This window comes from Bos javanicus, chromosome 15, assembly GCF_032452875.1.
Source record: "Bos javanicus breed banteng chromosome 15, ARS-OSU_banteng_1.0, whole genome shotgun sequence".
NCBI lineage: Eukaryota > Metazoa > Chordata > Mammalia > Artiodactyla > Bovidae > Bos > Bos javanicus.
The window spans coordinates 51,336,008-51,348,889 of record NC_083882.1 but is presented as its reverse complement, the minus strand read 5'-3'; the positions used below and the strand labels follow the sequence as shown (position 1 = coordinate 51,348,889).

Genomic DNA, 12,882 nt, shown 5'->3' with positions numbered 1-12,882 from the left:
CCATGAATATAACCCTTTTTGTCAAAATGGGCATCAGCTTCATGAGGTAGAATTTCAGCTACATGTGTCTTTTCCTGCTGTCTGTCTAGATCCTGCCCCAACTTGGTGGCTCCACTGGGTCCTTTTGGGTCCCCCTCAGCCCCTTCCTGGGCAGTGAGATCCTGTCAGTCCCACCACCCCTTCCCCAACACCAGGTGAGCCACCGTGCACAGGAGGTCATTACCTCTTTCCCTTTGTCTGGGGCTTTTCTTAGCCATTGCGGCTCTATTTCTAGTGGAGTACAGTGCAGGTGGGGCATACAATAGCAGCCTCTTTCCCTCCTGGTATCTCTTTCAGTCTTCTGTGCTGTGCCCCAGAGCCTAGGTCTGGCACACTGGGGACCGGTCTCAGGCTCCAGCACTGCCCCTCTTCTGGTCAGCTCAGTTCTTGGGACACGGCGTTTGTTCTTATCTTCTGATGTTATTCCTTGTTTAGCTTTTCGGTGTCGCTCTCTCCAGACCAAAGCATTGCTTTGAACCCCAGTTGGTGGACAGGGCCCTGGCACTTCACCAATAGCCGCCAGGTGTTCTCTGGAGGTAGACCTGGCCCTCTGTTCCGGGACATCCTGATGCTGCTCCCGTTCTACCCGGTTTCTGGTTGAACCACAGCCTAGATAGAAATGCTCTCTGTAGATGAGACTTGCAGACCTCTATATGATCTAGTCTTTGTACCTTGCACCTAGAATAGCCTCATGGTCTGGGAGACCCAGCTCCTGCAGTAACCTCAGTCCCACAGCCAATCCTCAGGCTCCAGTGACTTTGCTTGTACCCTTACCAGCCACCCCTCTTCCGCCTACTGTAGTATCCTAGTGTTTCTTACCCTGTAGGGCAGAAGCCACTGCATCTGGGCACATGGGCCCGCTGCAGCCCAGAATGGCTGGGATGTACTGAGAAGGCACTAGTTCTCTTCACTGCACATTAGGGAAGTGTGATCCAGTGAGCTTCCTATATTGCTCTAAGGCCTCTCATCTTTCCAAACTAGGCCTTGACTTAGCAGAGAAATAAGCAGAGTGTGGTGAGTGTGTGTCTAAGAAGAGAAACCAATTCCTCCTGAGTGGGAAGGCTTTGTGGAGGAGGAGACACGCAGAGTGTGTGAGGCTGAGCAGGCAGTGGGCACCCTGACTCACTGTGCCCTTCCTCTCTGGCAGTGACCCGCCATAACCACCTCAAGGACTTCATGCTGGTGGTGTCTATCGTTATTGGTGTGGGTGGCTGCTGGTTTGCCTATATCCAGAACCGTTACTCCAAGGAGCACATGAAGAAGATGATGAAGGACCTGGAGGGCTTACACCGAGCCGAGCAGAGTCTGCATGACCTTCAGGAAAGGTAAGGCCCTGTCCCTGCCCCCTGACCCTGGTGTTGCCAGCTCTTGGGAGCCTCCAGTTTCCACCTGAGATGCGGGCTGTCTGGCTCCCAAGACCCTGCTGACACGGTGGCCCAGGCTGTGTCATCCTCCCAAACCTGCGTTGGAGCCTAGGTTCCTGCCGTTCCAGTCACACAGGCAAGTATCCCTCCCCAGGGCAGAAGCTTATTTCTATCCTTTCTCCCCCGGAGCTTCAGAGGGAGAAGTGTGGAGCTGCTGGAAGGTCTTGAGCTTCCCTGGTTGGATGGCTTGTGTGGGGTCATTCCATCCTCCATCCCACCTCTTGACTGCTTCCCTTTCCATAGAAGTAGACATGATTACTGTCCTTCTCTGTTTCCCAAAGAAACCTCGCAAACCTGTCTTCCTAATACCTTTCATGCTGTCTTATATGGCATCTAAATCTCATGAGTATTCACTTGTTGTATGTGTGCTGTGCTCAGTCTGACTCTTTGTAGCCCATGGACTGTAATCTTCAGACTCCTCTGCCCATGGAATCTTCTAGGCAAGAATTCTGGAATGGGGTGCCATTTGCTACTCCAGGGGATCTTCCCAACCCAGGGATTGAACCCATGCCTCTTGCATCTCCTGTGTTGGCAGGCGGATTCTTTACCACTAACACCACCTGGGAAGCGCCCACTGTTGTATGACTGGGTAAATCCCTTTCCTTTCTGGGATATATTTCCTCATTAGTAATGTAAAGGAGTTGAACTAGGAGCATACCAGGACATTTTAGCTCTGATAGTCTGAGGTTCTGTTTGAATAAAGCATGGCTTAGAAACTATTGTAGAAGATCTAGCTGTGAAGGGAAGGTGACAGTCTGCCAGCCGACCTAAGTACTTCCTGACATCTAGGAACCAGGTCTGTGTGGGGAATTGGAAGGAAGTCACTGCTTCTGGGCCACAGAGCACACACTTAAGAAGGAGCAGTGACTCAGTGCCAGCCTGTAGGAAGAGAGCTGGAAGGACTGGAATGGCACAGAGGCAGGAGATGAGTGGATGTGGAGTCTGAGGAGGTGGCCTTGAAAGATGCGTAGGAAAGATTAACCTGGTGGTTGTGGTTGAGTGTATAGAGTGAGACCAGATCCCTGGTACCTTCGGACTCACACATTAGTAGGATGCAAAAGGCAATAGAGAATCAATGTGGGTATTTGACTTTTTTGCTTTGTTTTGGTTTTAAGAAAAGGAGAGGCCTACTTCAGGAGTGTTTTGTCAGAAAATGATTCCGACAGCCTAGGGACTCCTGTTGGGGAGTCTTTGCAGGAATCCATGTAAAAGGAAGTGAAGTTTGTCTCTTTTCTATTATTTTTAAATGATAGATACTATTTTCTTTGGAAGGATGGGGAAATGGTTTCTTAAGAACTGGATATTGTTAAGTACATTTAAGCATTATTGTTTGTAATCACCACAACCCCCTTAGGTAGGTATTGTTATCCCAATTTTAGAGTGAAGAAATGAAGCCTCGGAGAGGGTGAGTGTCCATAAGTAGTAAATTAGGAATTTCTTTAACCACAGGCTGCTGCCTCAGTAAAGCCACCCCTAGCAGATTCGTTTCCACGGGCTTTTAGGAGGCAAGAGGAGTTTTATCTCTGAGCTGATTCCTGGCTACTTTGCTGGGCTCCTTGTTCCTGGGCCCTTTTCCAACGGGGGGCTAAATGCTGCTATGTGGGCAGTCCCCATTCTTCATTTGTCTGAAAAACATGTACTGTTTTCATTCCAAAGGCAAAGAATCTAGGCAGGAGGCATTCCAAGTTTGGGGATAAAACTAAACTCCCAGCCCTCTCTGCTCCCCAAGGCCTCCAGAGCTAACTGGCCACTGTGGCACTTTGAGAAACGAATGCACACGCCTCCCAACCCAAGACAGGCTCACACCTGTGCACACACATATCCTCCTCTGACACAGGGGCCCGTGTGCCTCTTTGCGCCTCCTTACTTTGGAAGTCTACACTGCCAGTCACCAAAGAGCTTTTTCCAGAGTTCTGATGCTTTAGGTGAGTAAATGTAATGCTATATGTGCATTCCAGTTAAGATTTCACTGGGTTTCAAGATAATTCTTTGAGGCAGGCAGGAATTTTGAGTGCCACTTAAAAAGGAAGAAACAGGCCTGGTCCAGGGAACAGACTTGTCCACAGTCACACAGCTGCGTAGATCCGAGCTGTGGTCAGACTGCCTGCTTTTCTTCTGATGGTAACTGATTGTCGCCTTCAAGATGCTCAGTCTTCTGTGAAGGAGACGGGGTGGGCCCAGGCTCGATTGTACATTTATTAGCTCATTTCTTCACCCAGTAGTATTTATTGATCTTCATCTCTATTACGACCAAAATGGGTCAGTTTTGATTCTACTTTAAAGGAACTCCCTATTGTATGAAGAAGAGAGGCATATCATAGACTTTTCAGAAGAGGCTGCTTTCAGAGAGGATAATATTTCAGTGAAGAATTGAATCCCTAATTTCAAGCCGTTGAGTCATGGGAGAGTACAATAAAGGAGGATATTCAGGGCAGGGAGATTGTGCTGGAAATGGCGCCCCTGACTTGTTTTTAGCTGTGCACATAGCGCCACCTGCTGAGTGCCTTGACGAGGTTCAATTCCTTTTCACTCCAGGGATGAAGTGCACAGAAGGCTGCAATTTGTCAGCAGAAAGCTTGCAGCTTAGGCATTTTTCCTCTTCCCTCCTTACTTGTCACCACATCTTTTGAGGCTTCAGTCATTGACAGATCTGGACTTGGGATTTTTTTTAGAGGTTCAGTTCTGTTTCTACCTCTTCTGTTACCTGCTTAATTAACTCAGTGGTCAGTGCTTCCCTACTTGTTCTGCAGCCTATCCTCTCTCTTCTGTACTTCAAGTCTAAGCCATATATCACTTGTTTTCTTCCTCTTCCTTTCCCCTCTTATCCTGTAACATAGTGGTTCCTACTCAGGTAGGAAGACCTGACAGTAGCTAAGTCCTTTCCCTCTTCCAGAGGGACCAGCTAATGCTTATTCTTTCTTCTGGGTCTAACCCAGGCCTCACCTTCCCCTACTCCTTTCAGGCAGAGTTGATCACCCCATCCTTTGGGTCTATCCAACACTTTATTTCTCTATTATAGAACTTATCACACTGTGTGCCCTTGTTTACTTGTCTATATTGGACTAAGCCATGAGCACCTCAGTGGCAGGGACAGTCTTCTCATTCATCTCCATATGTCTAGGAGTCACAACAGGGCTTGGCATTTAGTAGACACTTTAAAGTACTAGGTGAAGGAAAAGGTGAATGAATGAATGAATAAACATAGATATGTAGTGGGAAGAAGGAAGGAAGTTTAGCCGGATGGATGAAGGATTTTGTCAGTAAACAGAGGGAATGTGTGGGTGGGTCCAAGGGCATATTTTCATTATAAGTGATGCCCTTGAGAAGGAATGTGCTTAGGAAGGGAACTTAAGGTCAGGGGCATGAGGGGCTCCCCCAAATCCTGCCCAGCCCCTTTAGCATGAATTTCATGTTTCTGTGCTTTTGGGATTTAGGTACTCAGGAGTCCAAGAGGTACAACTCAGTAGTTCCCTTCTCATCTTCCTTAAATCCCCCCATGACCATCACCCCCAGCATATTTCGCCATCAGGCTTTCCCTGGGTCTTTGGTCCATGTTTCAGGGTATTCTACATTGATTGTACCTTCCAGATACCTTGGTATAAGGGTAGTAACTGTGCAATTTGAACACATAAAGATTAGAATTCTGGTCTCAATTCTGTCTGCCATTTGTTCCCTTTCCTAAGCCTTTGTGTCCATACCTGTCCCAGGCTGATAATTGTACAATATATCATTATCCGCAGGGAGGACAAATGTGGAAGACCTTGTAAACTAGTAGTTGTTATGATCTGAGTATGTGAGACATCTTGTTGTTGTTCAATCAGTAAGTCATGTCTGACTGTTTGCGACCCCATGGACTGCAGCGCTCCAGGCTCTCTTGTCCTTCACTGTCTCCCCAACACCTTAGAAGGAAGGATTTAGATACCCTGGAACCTTGGCTTCACAGCTTTTGTTACTGGCCTTTGTTACTGGCAGCAGAATGATGGTCCAAGTAAGTAGGGTAATGACATGGTTTCTGTTGATCCTGAGCTGCCTCACCAGGGCCAGGCAGGTGGCAGAGTAGGGAGAATATATTCTGAGTGCTGGAGGCTTCATCTTCCTCTTGGATGCCATGCCCTGTGGCTAGTTGGCGGGCACTGCCTTGCCTGGCCTCCTCCAGCTCCCCACATTGTCTCCAGGCTGCACAAAGCCCAGGAAGAGCACCGTACGGTGGAGGTGGAAAAGGTGCACCTGGAGAAGAAGCTGCGCGATGAGATCAACCTTGCCAAGCAGGAAGCCCAGAGGCTGAAGGAGCTGCGGGAGGGAACGGAGAATGAGCGGAGCCGCCAGAAGTATGCTGAGGAGGAGTTGGAGCAGGTAGGAGAGTCTACAGTCCTGAGGGGCTGGGGTCAAAGGGCAGGAGCCAAAGGTCTGGCCAGGAGTCGTGCAAAAGTTGCAAAAATGATCACTGCGGTTGTGAAAGCACAGTGAATAACAGGTGATGTTATTCTGTCCCTTTTTAGTTGAGGTATTTACATATACAGATCGTAAGTATACAGCTGGCACGCTTTACATATGCATGTACTGTGTAACTACCATCCACGTCAAGGTACAGAATCTCGTAAGCACTCAGAGGGCTCACTTCTGCTTCCCCTTTCTCCCTGTCAATACTTCACCCAAAAGGTAACTACAGTCGTAACCTCTAAACCAGATTAGTTTCACCTGATTTTTAACATCATGTAAATAGCATTATACAGTATGTGTTCTTTTGTGTTTGGTTTCTTTCATTGAACATTATATCTGTGAGAGGCAACCATGTTATTGCATGTAGTGATAATTAATTTATTTCTGTTGCTGAGTGTTAATCCCTTGTATGGATATACTATAAATTATTTATCCATTCTCCTATTGATAGACATTTGGGTTATTTGCAAGTTTGTTTTCTTTTAAAACTTCTTTGTGGGCATCACTTATTTCTTTTGAATATGTAACAGGGCATTCATATATTTAGTTTTAAGAAATTGGTGATTTTCCTAAATGACTGTACCAATCTGTACTGCCACTAGTGATAGTGTGAGAGTTCTAGTTGAGCTATAGCCTGAGTATTTTTAGGCATTTTCATTTTATACATTATGATGTAGATATAATAGTATCTTGTTGTGATTTTAATTTTAATTTTCCTATTGACCAATAATATTGAATACCTTTTCATAAATTTATTGATGACTTTATTTGGGAATCTTCTAATTTAAGAAATTGGGATTCAGTTAAAAACATTTCCTAACTTCCATTGTGATTTCTTTTTGACCCATGGTTATTTAATAGTGTGTTGCCTAATTGTCAAACACTTGGGGACTTTTCTGTTTATCTTTCTCATTGATTTCCAGTTTAACTTTGCTGTGTTCAAAGAACATGTGCTTTGACCACAGGTTCCAGTCCTTTCAAATATGTTGAAACTTGGATGATGTAAGCAGACTACAGAAAACAACTAAAAGGCAAAGAGTGTCAGACTGGATAAAAAACAAAACCCAAGTATATGCTGTTTACAACAGACATGCTTTAGAAATAAGGATACAAAATGGTTAAAAGTAAAAAGATGAGAAAAGATACTAATATACAATAAACACTAAGGAAAATAAAGCAAGGGTAGCTATGTTAATGTCAGACAAAATAGACTTAGAGAAAAAAGTATTACTAGAGACAAAAATGGACATTTCATGTAAGATAAATATGTGAATTAAACAGTAATATATAACAACCTTTAATTTGGATGCACCTAATAATATAGTTTAAAATATATGTGTGTGTATATGTGTGTGTGTGTGTGTATGTGTGTGTGTATAAAGCAAAAGTTAAGAAAAACTAAAGGGATTAATAGACAAATTTCATAATCAAAGTTAGAGATTTTTAGCATCCCCCTCCCAATAATAAGCAGCCAAAAGTATCAGTAAGGATATAAAAATTTAAACATGACTGATCAATTTGACCTCATTGCTGCATGTAGAGCGTTTTACCCCACAGCCGCAGAATACACATTCACTGTAGTGTTTACATGTTGCTTCTGCTCCATTCTCTCTCCTTCTGGGTATCCAGTATTTATGTTAGACCTTATAACTCTATTCCACGTGTCTCTTATGCTTAGTTCTGTTCTTTTTTCCTCCCTCTGTGCTTTGGTTTGGTTATTTTATATTAATCTGTCTTTGAGTTCCCTAATCCTGTGTTTTGCCAAGAACATTGTGGTATTTAGCTCATACAGTGGAATCCTACTCTCAGGTAATGTATTTTTCTAGAATGCCCATTTTACTCTTTTATTGATTCTGTTCCCTGTCTAGAATTTTCCCATATTTTTCTTTAACATTTTAGTCATAGCTGTCTTAAAGTCCTTGACGGGTAACTCTTAACATCTGGATCATTTGTGGGACTGCTTATTTTTCCTCTTGATTATTACTTCTATTTGCCTGTTCTATTCTCATGTCTAGTAATTTAGTACATGGTGGATAGTGTGCATAAAGAATAATAAAGGCCACAGTTGATTTTCATCTTCTGTCAGATATAGGGTTTAGTTAGGTATGCTGGGTAAGGATCTGGTCATCTCAAGCCAATGAGAGACTGAAATGTGTCAGAACTGGGCTGTAGTTTAGTAAGAGTTGGTCCAAGCCTCATTTGTCCCTGTTTCTCAGGCATTCTGCTTCCTGACTTTTTATTGAGATCTGGTGAATTTATTTCTTCCCAGTCCTGAATGACTATGAGATTATTTCTGCCCCTTGGACATTTTTAAGTTAGCTCTTTGGCCTCCTACTCCTCATAACTTTCAAGTTTTGCAGCTCTCTTGAGGAGGGGACTGGCTGTGTGCTTGAGTCAGATCCCTTCTTTCTTGCAATGCCTTGTCTCCTAAGCATTGTGACATTATGGGATATTTTATTCCACTCTTTGGCCTAGCTACCTATTCTCTTGCACAGCTCCAGAGTGCAGTAAATGCTCATGATCCCCGTGTTCCCTGTTTTGTAACTGTTTCTCTCATTACACAGTTTTTGAGCGTGTTTGACCAGCCCTTTCATGTGCCTCCCCAACTGTCATACTTCCATCTACTTGCTCTCTCTTCTCTCTCCATTCTCTCTTTAGCTGATCCCAATCCTTCAACTGTTTTTAATGTAGAACTTGATCCTACATTTCCAGACTCAGTGTATTAGTCGCTAAGGTGTTTGTTCCTCGTTTTAAATCTATAAAGCCAGGAGTGGGCTATTTTGTAGTTTCCTTTTCAAGGAACAAAAACCCAATGAAGCTTGGTCCTCTCATGGGCTCTCAGAGGAATGAAGGTGTTTTGTCCTTAGCTAAGGCCCTCCTGGTCTATATTAGGCTCAGGGGAGGACCCCAGACCTGCTGTGGGATACTTCCCCATGGGCTAAAGTTGGACATTAGACTGCTCTCAATCCCCTTTCTCTGGGATTCTGAACAGTGAAAAGTCAGTGTTCAGATGGGGGAGCTGGGGATTGTTTATACTGGTAGCCTGGATGAGATAGAAGGAATTCAGCATAGATAATGGGTTCTGTATGTACAGTACTTTCCAGACCTTTCATATTTAAGTGCTTTGTGGCCATCTGCTTCATTTTATGCTCCTTGCTTAGAAGTCAGTGAGGAGATGTCTGCTTACACATTGGTCCTTTCTGATCTTGGCCTCTGTTGGCAATACCCATGTTAGGTATAACCTTGCTTGTTGTTTTCTTGCCTTGTAGAGAGTGCCCATTACAGCCTACCCACCCTAATCAATGAGGGAATCACAAAGTCTCTGGGCTAGAGGAGTCTTTGGAGAGGGTTCAGGCCAGTTGCCCCCTGCAGTAGCAATCATTTTGAAGGTCTTTCTGACATGAGCTTTTTCCATACCTCTCAGGATAGGGAGCTCACTCTCTCCTGAGATCATCACTTTGCTTACGGTTTGGGTTTGCCTGGGATAAGACCTTACACCGAGCGAGATCTGCTTTAGGAAGCACATGGTCACACAGCCAGTTGAGTGACAGACCAGGGACCAGGTCAGATTTCCAGACTCCCACCCAAGTGCTTTTCTTGCCACATTGTGAAGGCTTGGGTTCAAGAATAGACCCCAGCTCTCAGAAAGAAGAGGATTCACTGAGATAACCTGTACCTCATGAGAGCAGGGAAAATTGCTGAGATTGGCTGTATGACCAGGAGAAGTGACTAATAGGTGAGAAAAGAATCCTCTAGTCTGGCAGCAATAAATAAATAAATAAATCAAAGAAAGGAAAAAAAGTCTCGATTTGCCTTCTGGTTGACACTTCTAAATATGTTGACCTTGAGTAGGTTACTTTCCTTCTTCTAGCTTGGTTTCTTATATATAAAATACAGAAAATAATCCTTGCCCTTTCTCCCTCCTGTGAGAGTGGTGAAGCTTAGATGAGATGGAAGAAAAGAAGGCTGATGTATCATATGGAGGCATTGGAGAGGGCCTTGGTAATAGTAAGGACTCATATCCTCTTGCCTCACAGGTACGGGAGGCCTTGAGGAAAGCAGAGAAGGAGCTGGAATCGCATAGCTCATGGTATGCTCCAGAGGCCCTTCAGAAGTGGCTGCAGCTGACCCATGAGGTGGAGGTGCAGTACTACAATATCAAGAAGCAAAATGCCGAGAAGCAGCTGCTGGTGGCCAAGGAGGGGGTGAGACCTGCCCTCCTGCTGCACTCTTCTCTCCTCCTTGCCCCACTCCCTTCACTTGCCCTTTTTCCTCCTCTCTGCCTCTCTATATCCCTCTGTTGGACAAAAAGACATCCTGGTGTTGGGTTTTGTTTCTTTTCCTGATGCACAGTTTCTAATAATGTCCTCAAGCTCCTGGAGAAGGGAACGAGGGTGCAGGGCTACTCCGACCTGCCTTTTGGGAAAGGTGCGGTGGAGGCAGGTAGAGGGAAGTCTCTGCTGGCCCCAGACTGACACAGGGACAGACTCCTGGAGTCAGGATCCCTCGGCTCCTCTCATTGCTTCTGTTTTCTTTCTTTCCCTACTCTTTCCTCTTCCGTTGGCTTCCATTTTTCTTTCCCATATTCTCTTCCTTTTTCTCATGCCTCCTAAACTGTGCTAGGAGGAGGGGGAGCCAGCCACAAAATAATGTTTTTCATTTTTCCAACCTATACTCCCTGCTCTTTTTAAGCTGAGGGCCTCATCTTTGCAGGCTGAGAAGATAAAAAAGAAGAGAAACACACTCTTTGGCACCTTCCATGTGGCCCACAGCTCTTCCCTGGATGATGTGGATCACAAAATCTTAACAGCTAAGTAAGTCACACCTGCTGCCCAGCTCTGGCGATGTCCATCCCATCCTCAGAGTTGGAGGGTGTCCAGGGCCTCCAGTCCCGATTCTGTTTCTTCACTGGAAGAGGTACAGCTCTGGTCTCCTGCCTCAGCCCTTAACTACCTCCCACACTGCTCTTAAGTCTATGATTTAAGTGTGCATCTTACATACACATACTGCCCCCTGCCCCTGCAACTTGTTCCTCTGAGAAGATGACTCCTTTCTCCTGGGGCTTAAGCCCAGCCCATGCCTCCCATTTTCTTTCTTCTCTCTCCAGGCAAGCTCTGAGCGAGGTGACAGCAGCACTGAGGGAGCGCCTGCACCGCTGGCAACAGATTGAGATCCTTTGTGGCTTCCAGATTGTCAATAATCCCGGCATCCATTCCCTGGTGGCTGCCCTCAACATAGACCCCAGCTGGATGGGTAGCACACGCCCCAACCCCGCCCACTTCATCATGACTGACGACGTGGATGACATGGATGAGGAGATTGTGTCGCCCTTGTCCATGCAGTGTAGGTGACCTCTTAGGTAGGGATGAGGGAAGGAGGCTTTGATGTGCAGATTGGGAAGTCTGCTGGTCTCTGCCGTGCTTAAGCCAGATATGGGGCAGAAGCCAAGATGGTTTAACTCATTACCTTGGTTCATAAAGCACAGCCTGCATCAGGTATTCCTTTATGGTTGTCCTGTTAGTGGTTTCCCTTGCTGTATGCTCCATCTGCCCTATGGGTCTATTGTGTTAAGCGTGTCTCCCTCACTCTCTATGTTTTTTTAATCCTTTTATTCTCCTTCCCCCCCTTCCGTTCCTATCTACCTTTATAAAAATAACCTCCTTTAGAGATTCATAACATAAAAATGGCATTCATTTGACTGTTGCTTTTACCTGTTTTAATTTTATATTCCTTATTTTTAATTGCTAAGTAGATAAATGATGTCTCTTTCTGTTTTTTCACGTGAGGCCCCAGGAAGCAATAGTCCCTTACAGTGATAAAGCCCCAAATCCTCCAAGCCAGAAAGACGTTCTTGTCCAGGAGGGATCTCCTGCACAAGCATTTCCGCCTTTCCACCTGAACTTGGCCATCCCTGCCCCCTCCGACCTCTGTCCTGGGTCTTCCCTCTCCCTGTTCTCCCTGCAAGTGTTGAGAGCTGAGTAGAGCAGAGTCGAGGAAGACAGCACTCTGTGGGAATTCTTCAGTGAAGGAAGGGACACACCCCCTAGTGACCCGCTGAATTTTTCTGTGGATCAGAGTCTATAAACAGAATAGACTTTTATGGAAAAGCTCTTGTCCTGGGCCCATATCCCATGCGTGCAGGGGGGATGATGGAAACCTGGGCTGGGTTAGGGGCTCACTTTGAGATAGCCAGATCTTTAATCAGGCTGGATGTTTTTGTAAGTTTCTTCAGCCATAGTTTGCCTCTGGCCAAGCCTCTTCTTTCTGTGGACTGATGCCCTGCAAGGCTTTCATTAAAGGCCCAAGAAGGTTAAGGTCACGAGCAAGTAGAACTTGATTTTGACATATTGCTCTAAAGACTCCTGTGTTCTCCGGGTTGGGAGGGACTTTCATGAGCTCTGAGCCACTCCCCCCTTGCCCCTGGCCCTTCCCTTACCCCATGGGGGCAGGGTGAAGCCCTCGGTGAATCCGATTCTCTTCTCCTTTCGGCCTGGTTGTTGGACCCTAGATGCTGCCTGGCTGATGGGGCGTAGGTTCAGTGACCGCTCTCTCTGCTCAGCATCCGCCGGCTCGGACGATCAGTCCCTCTGGAAATACCCGGGTTTGAGGAGCCCCTTTGGGGCTTTTGTTTTTTCCGACTTTGGGGACTAAACCAGCACTCCCACCCCACGGGCGCCTTCTCCTGCCTGCATCACTCCCCTGCCTGTTCCCTCTGTTCCTTCACTACAGTCCCTACTAACTTCAGGGAAGGGTTCGGGGGGTGAGAAGAATCAGCCTGCTCAGCTGAGGCCTGGAGAGGGAACAGCCGTGGTGATGGGAGGCTTCGGCTTCTCCTTTCAGCCCAGCTCAACTGATGTCCCAGTGGCCCTTCATCTAGCTGGGCTGAGATGGAAAGAAGGAATGAGAGAGCCGCCTCCTCCTTTCTCTTTCTCTGCTTCCCATTCTGTCTCTCTTTGTCCATCCCTATTCCACGTTTCCT

General features: G+C 46.0%; 1 protein-coding gene across 7 annotated transcripts in view; it reads left to right on the top strand.

Moving 5' to 3' along the window:
• The window catches only part of STIM1 (stromal interaction molecule 1), a 204,914-nt gene that overhangs the window by 184,167 nt on the left and 7,865 nt on the right, over positions 1-12,882 (top strand). For 4 of the 7 annotated variants that reach the window (XM_061380663.1, XM_061380660.1, XM_061380661.1 and 1 more), the window contains 5 exons: positions 1,187-1,364; positions 5,639-5,816; positions 9,941-10,108; positions 10,617-10,717; positions 11,011-11,246. In XM_061380663.1, the coding sequence (XP_061236647.1) occupies positions 1,187-1,364; positions 5,639-5,816; positions 9,941-10,108; positions 10,617-10,717; positions 11,011-11,246 (861 nt within the window). Of the gene's footprint in view, positions 1-1,186; positions 1,365-5,638; positions 5,817-9,940; positions 10,109-10,616; positions 10,718-11,010; positions 11,247-12,411; positions 12,505-12,882 lie in introns of all 7 variants that reach the window. The other 3 variants (XM_061380658.1, XM_061380662.1, XM_061380659.1) reach the window with 1 other exon arrangement.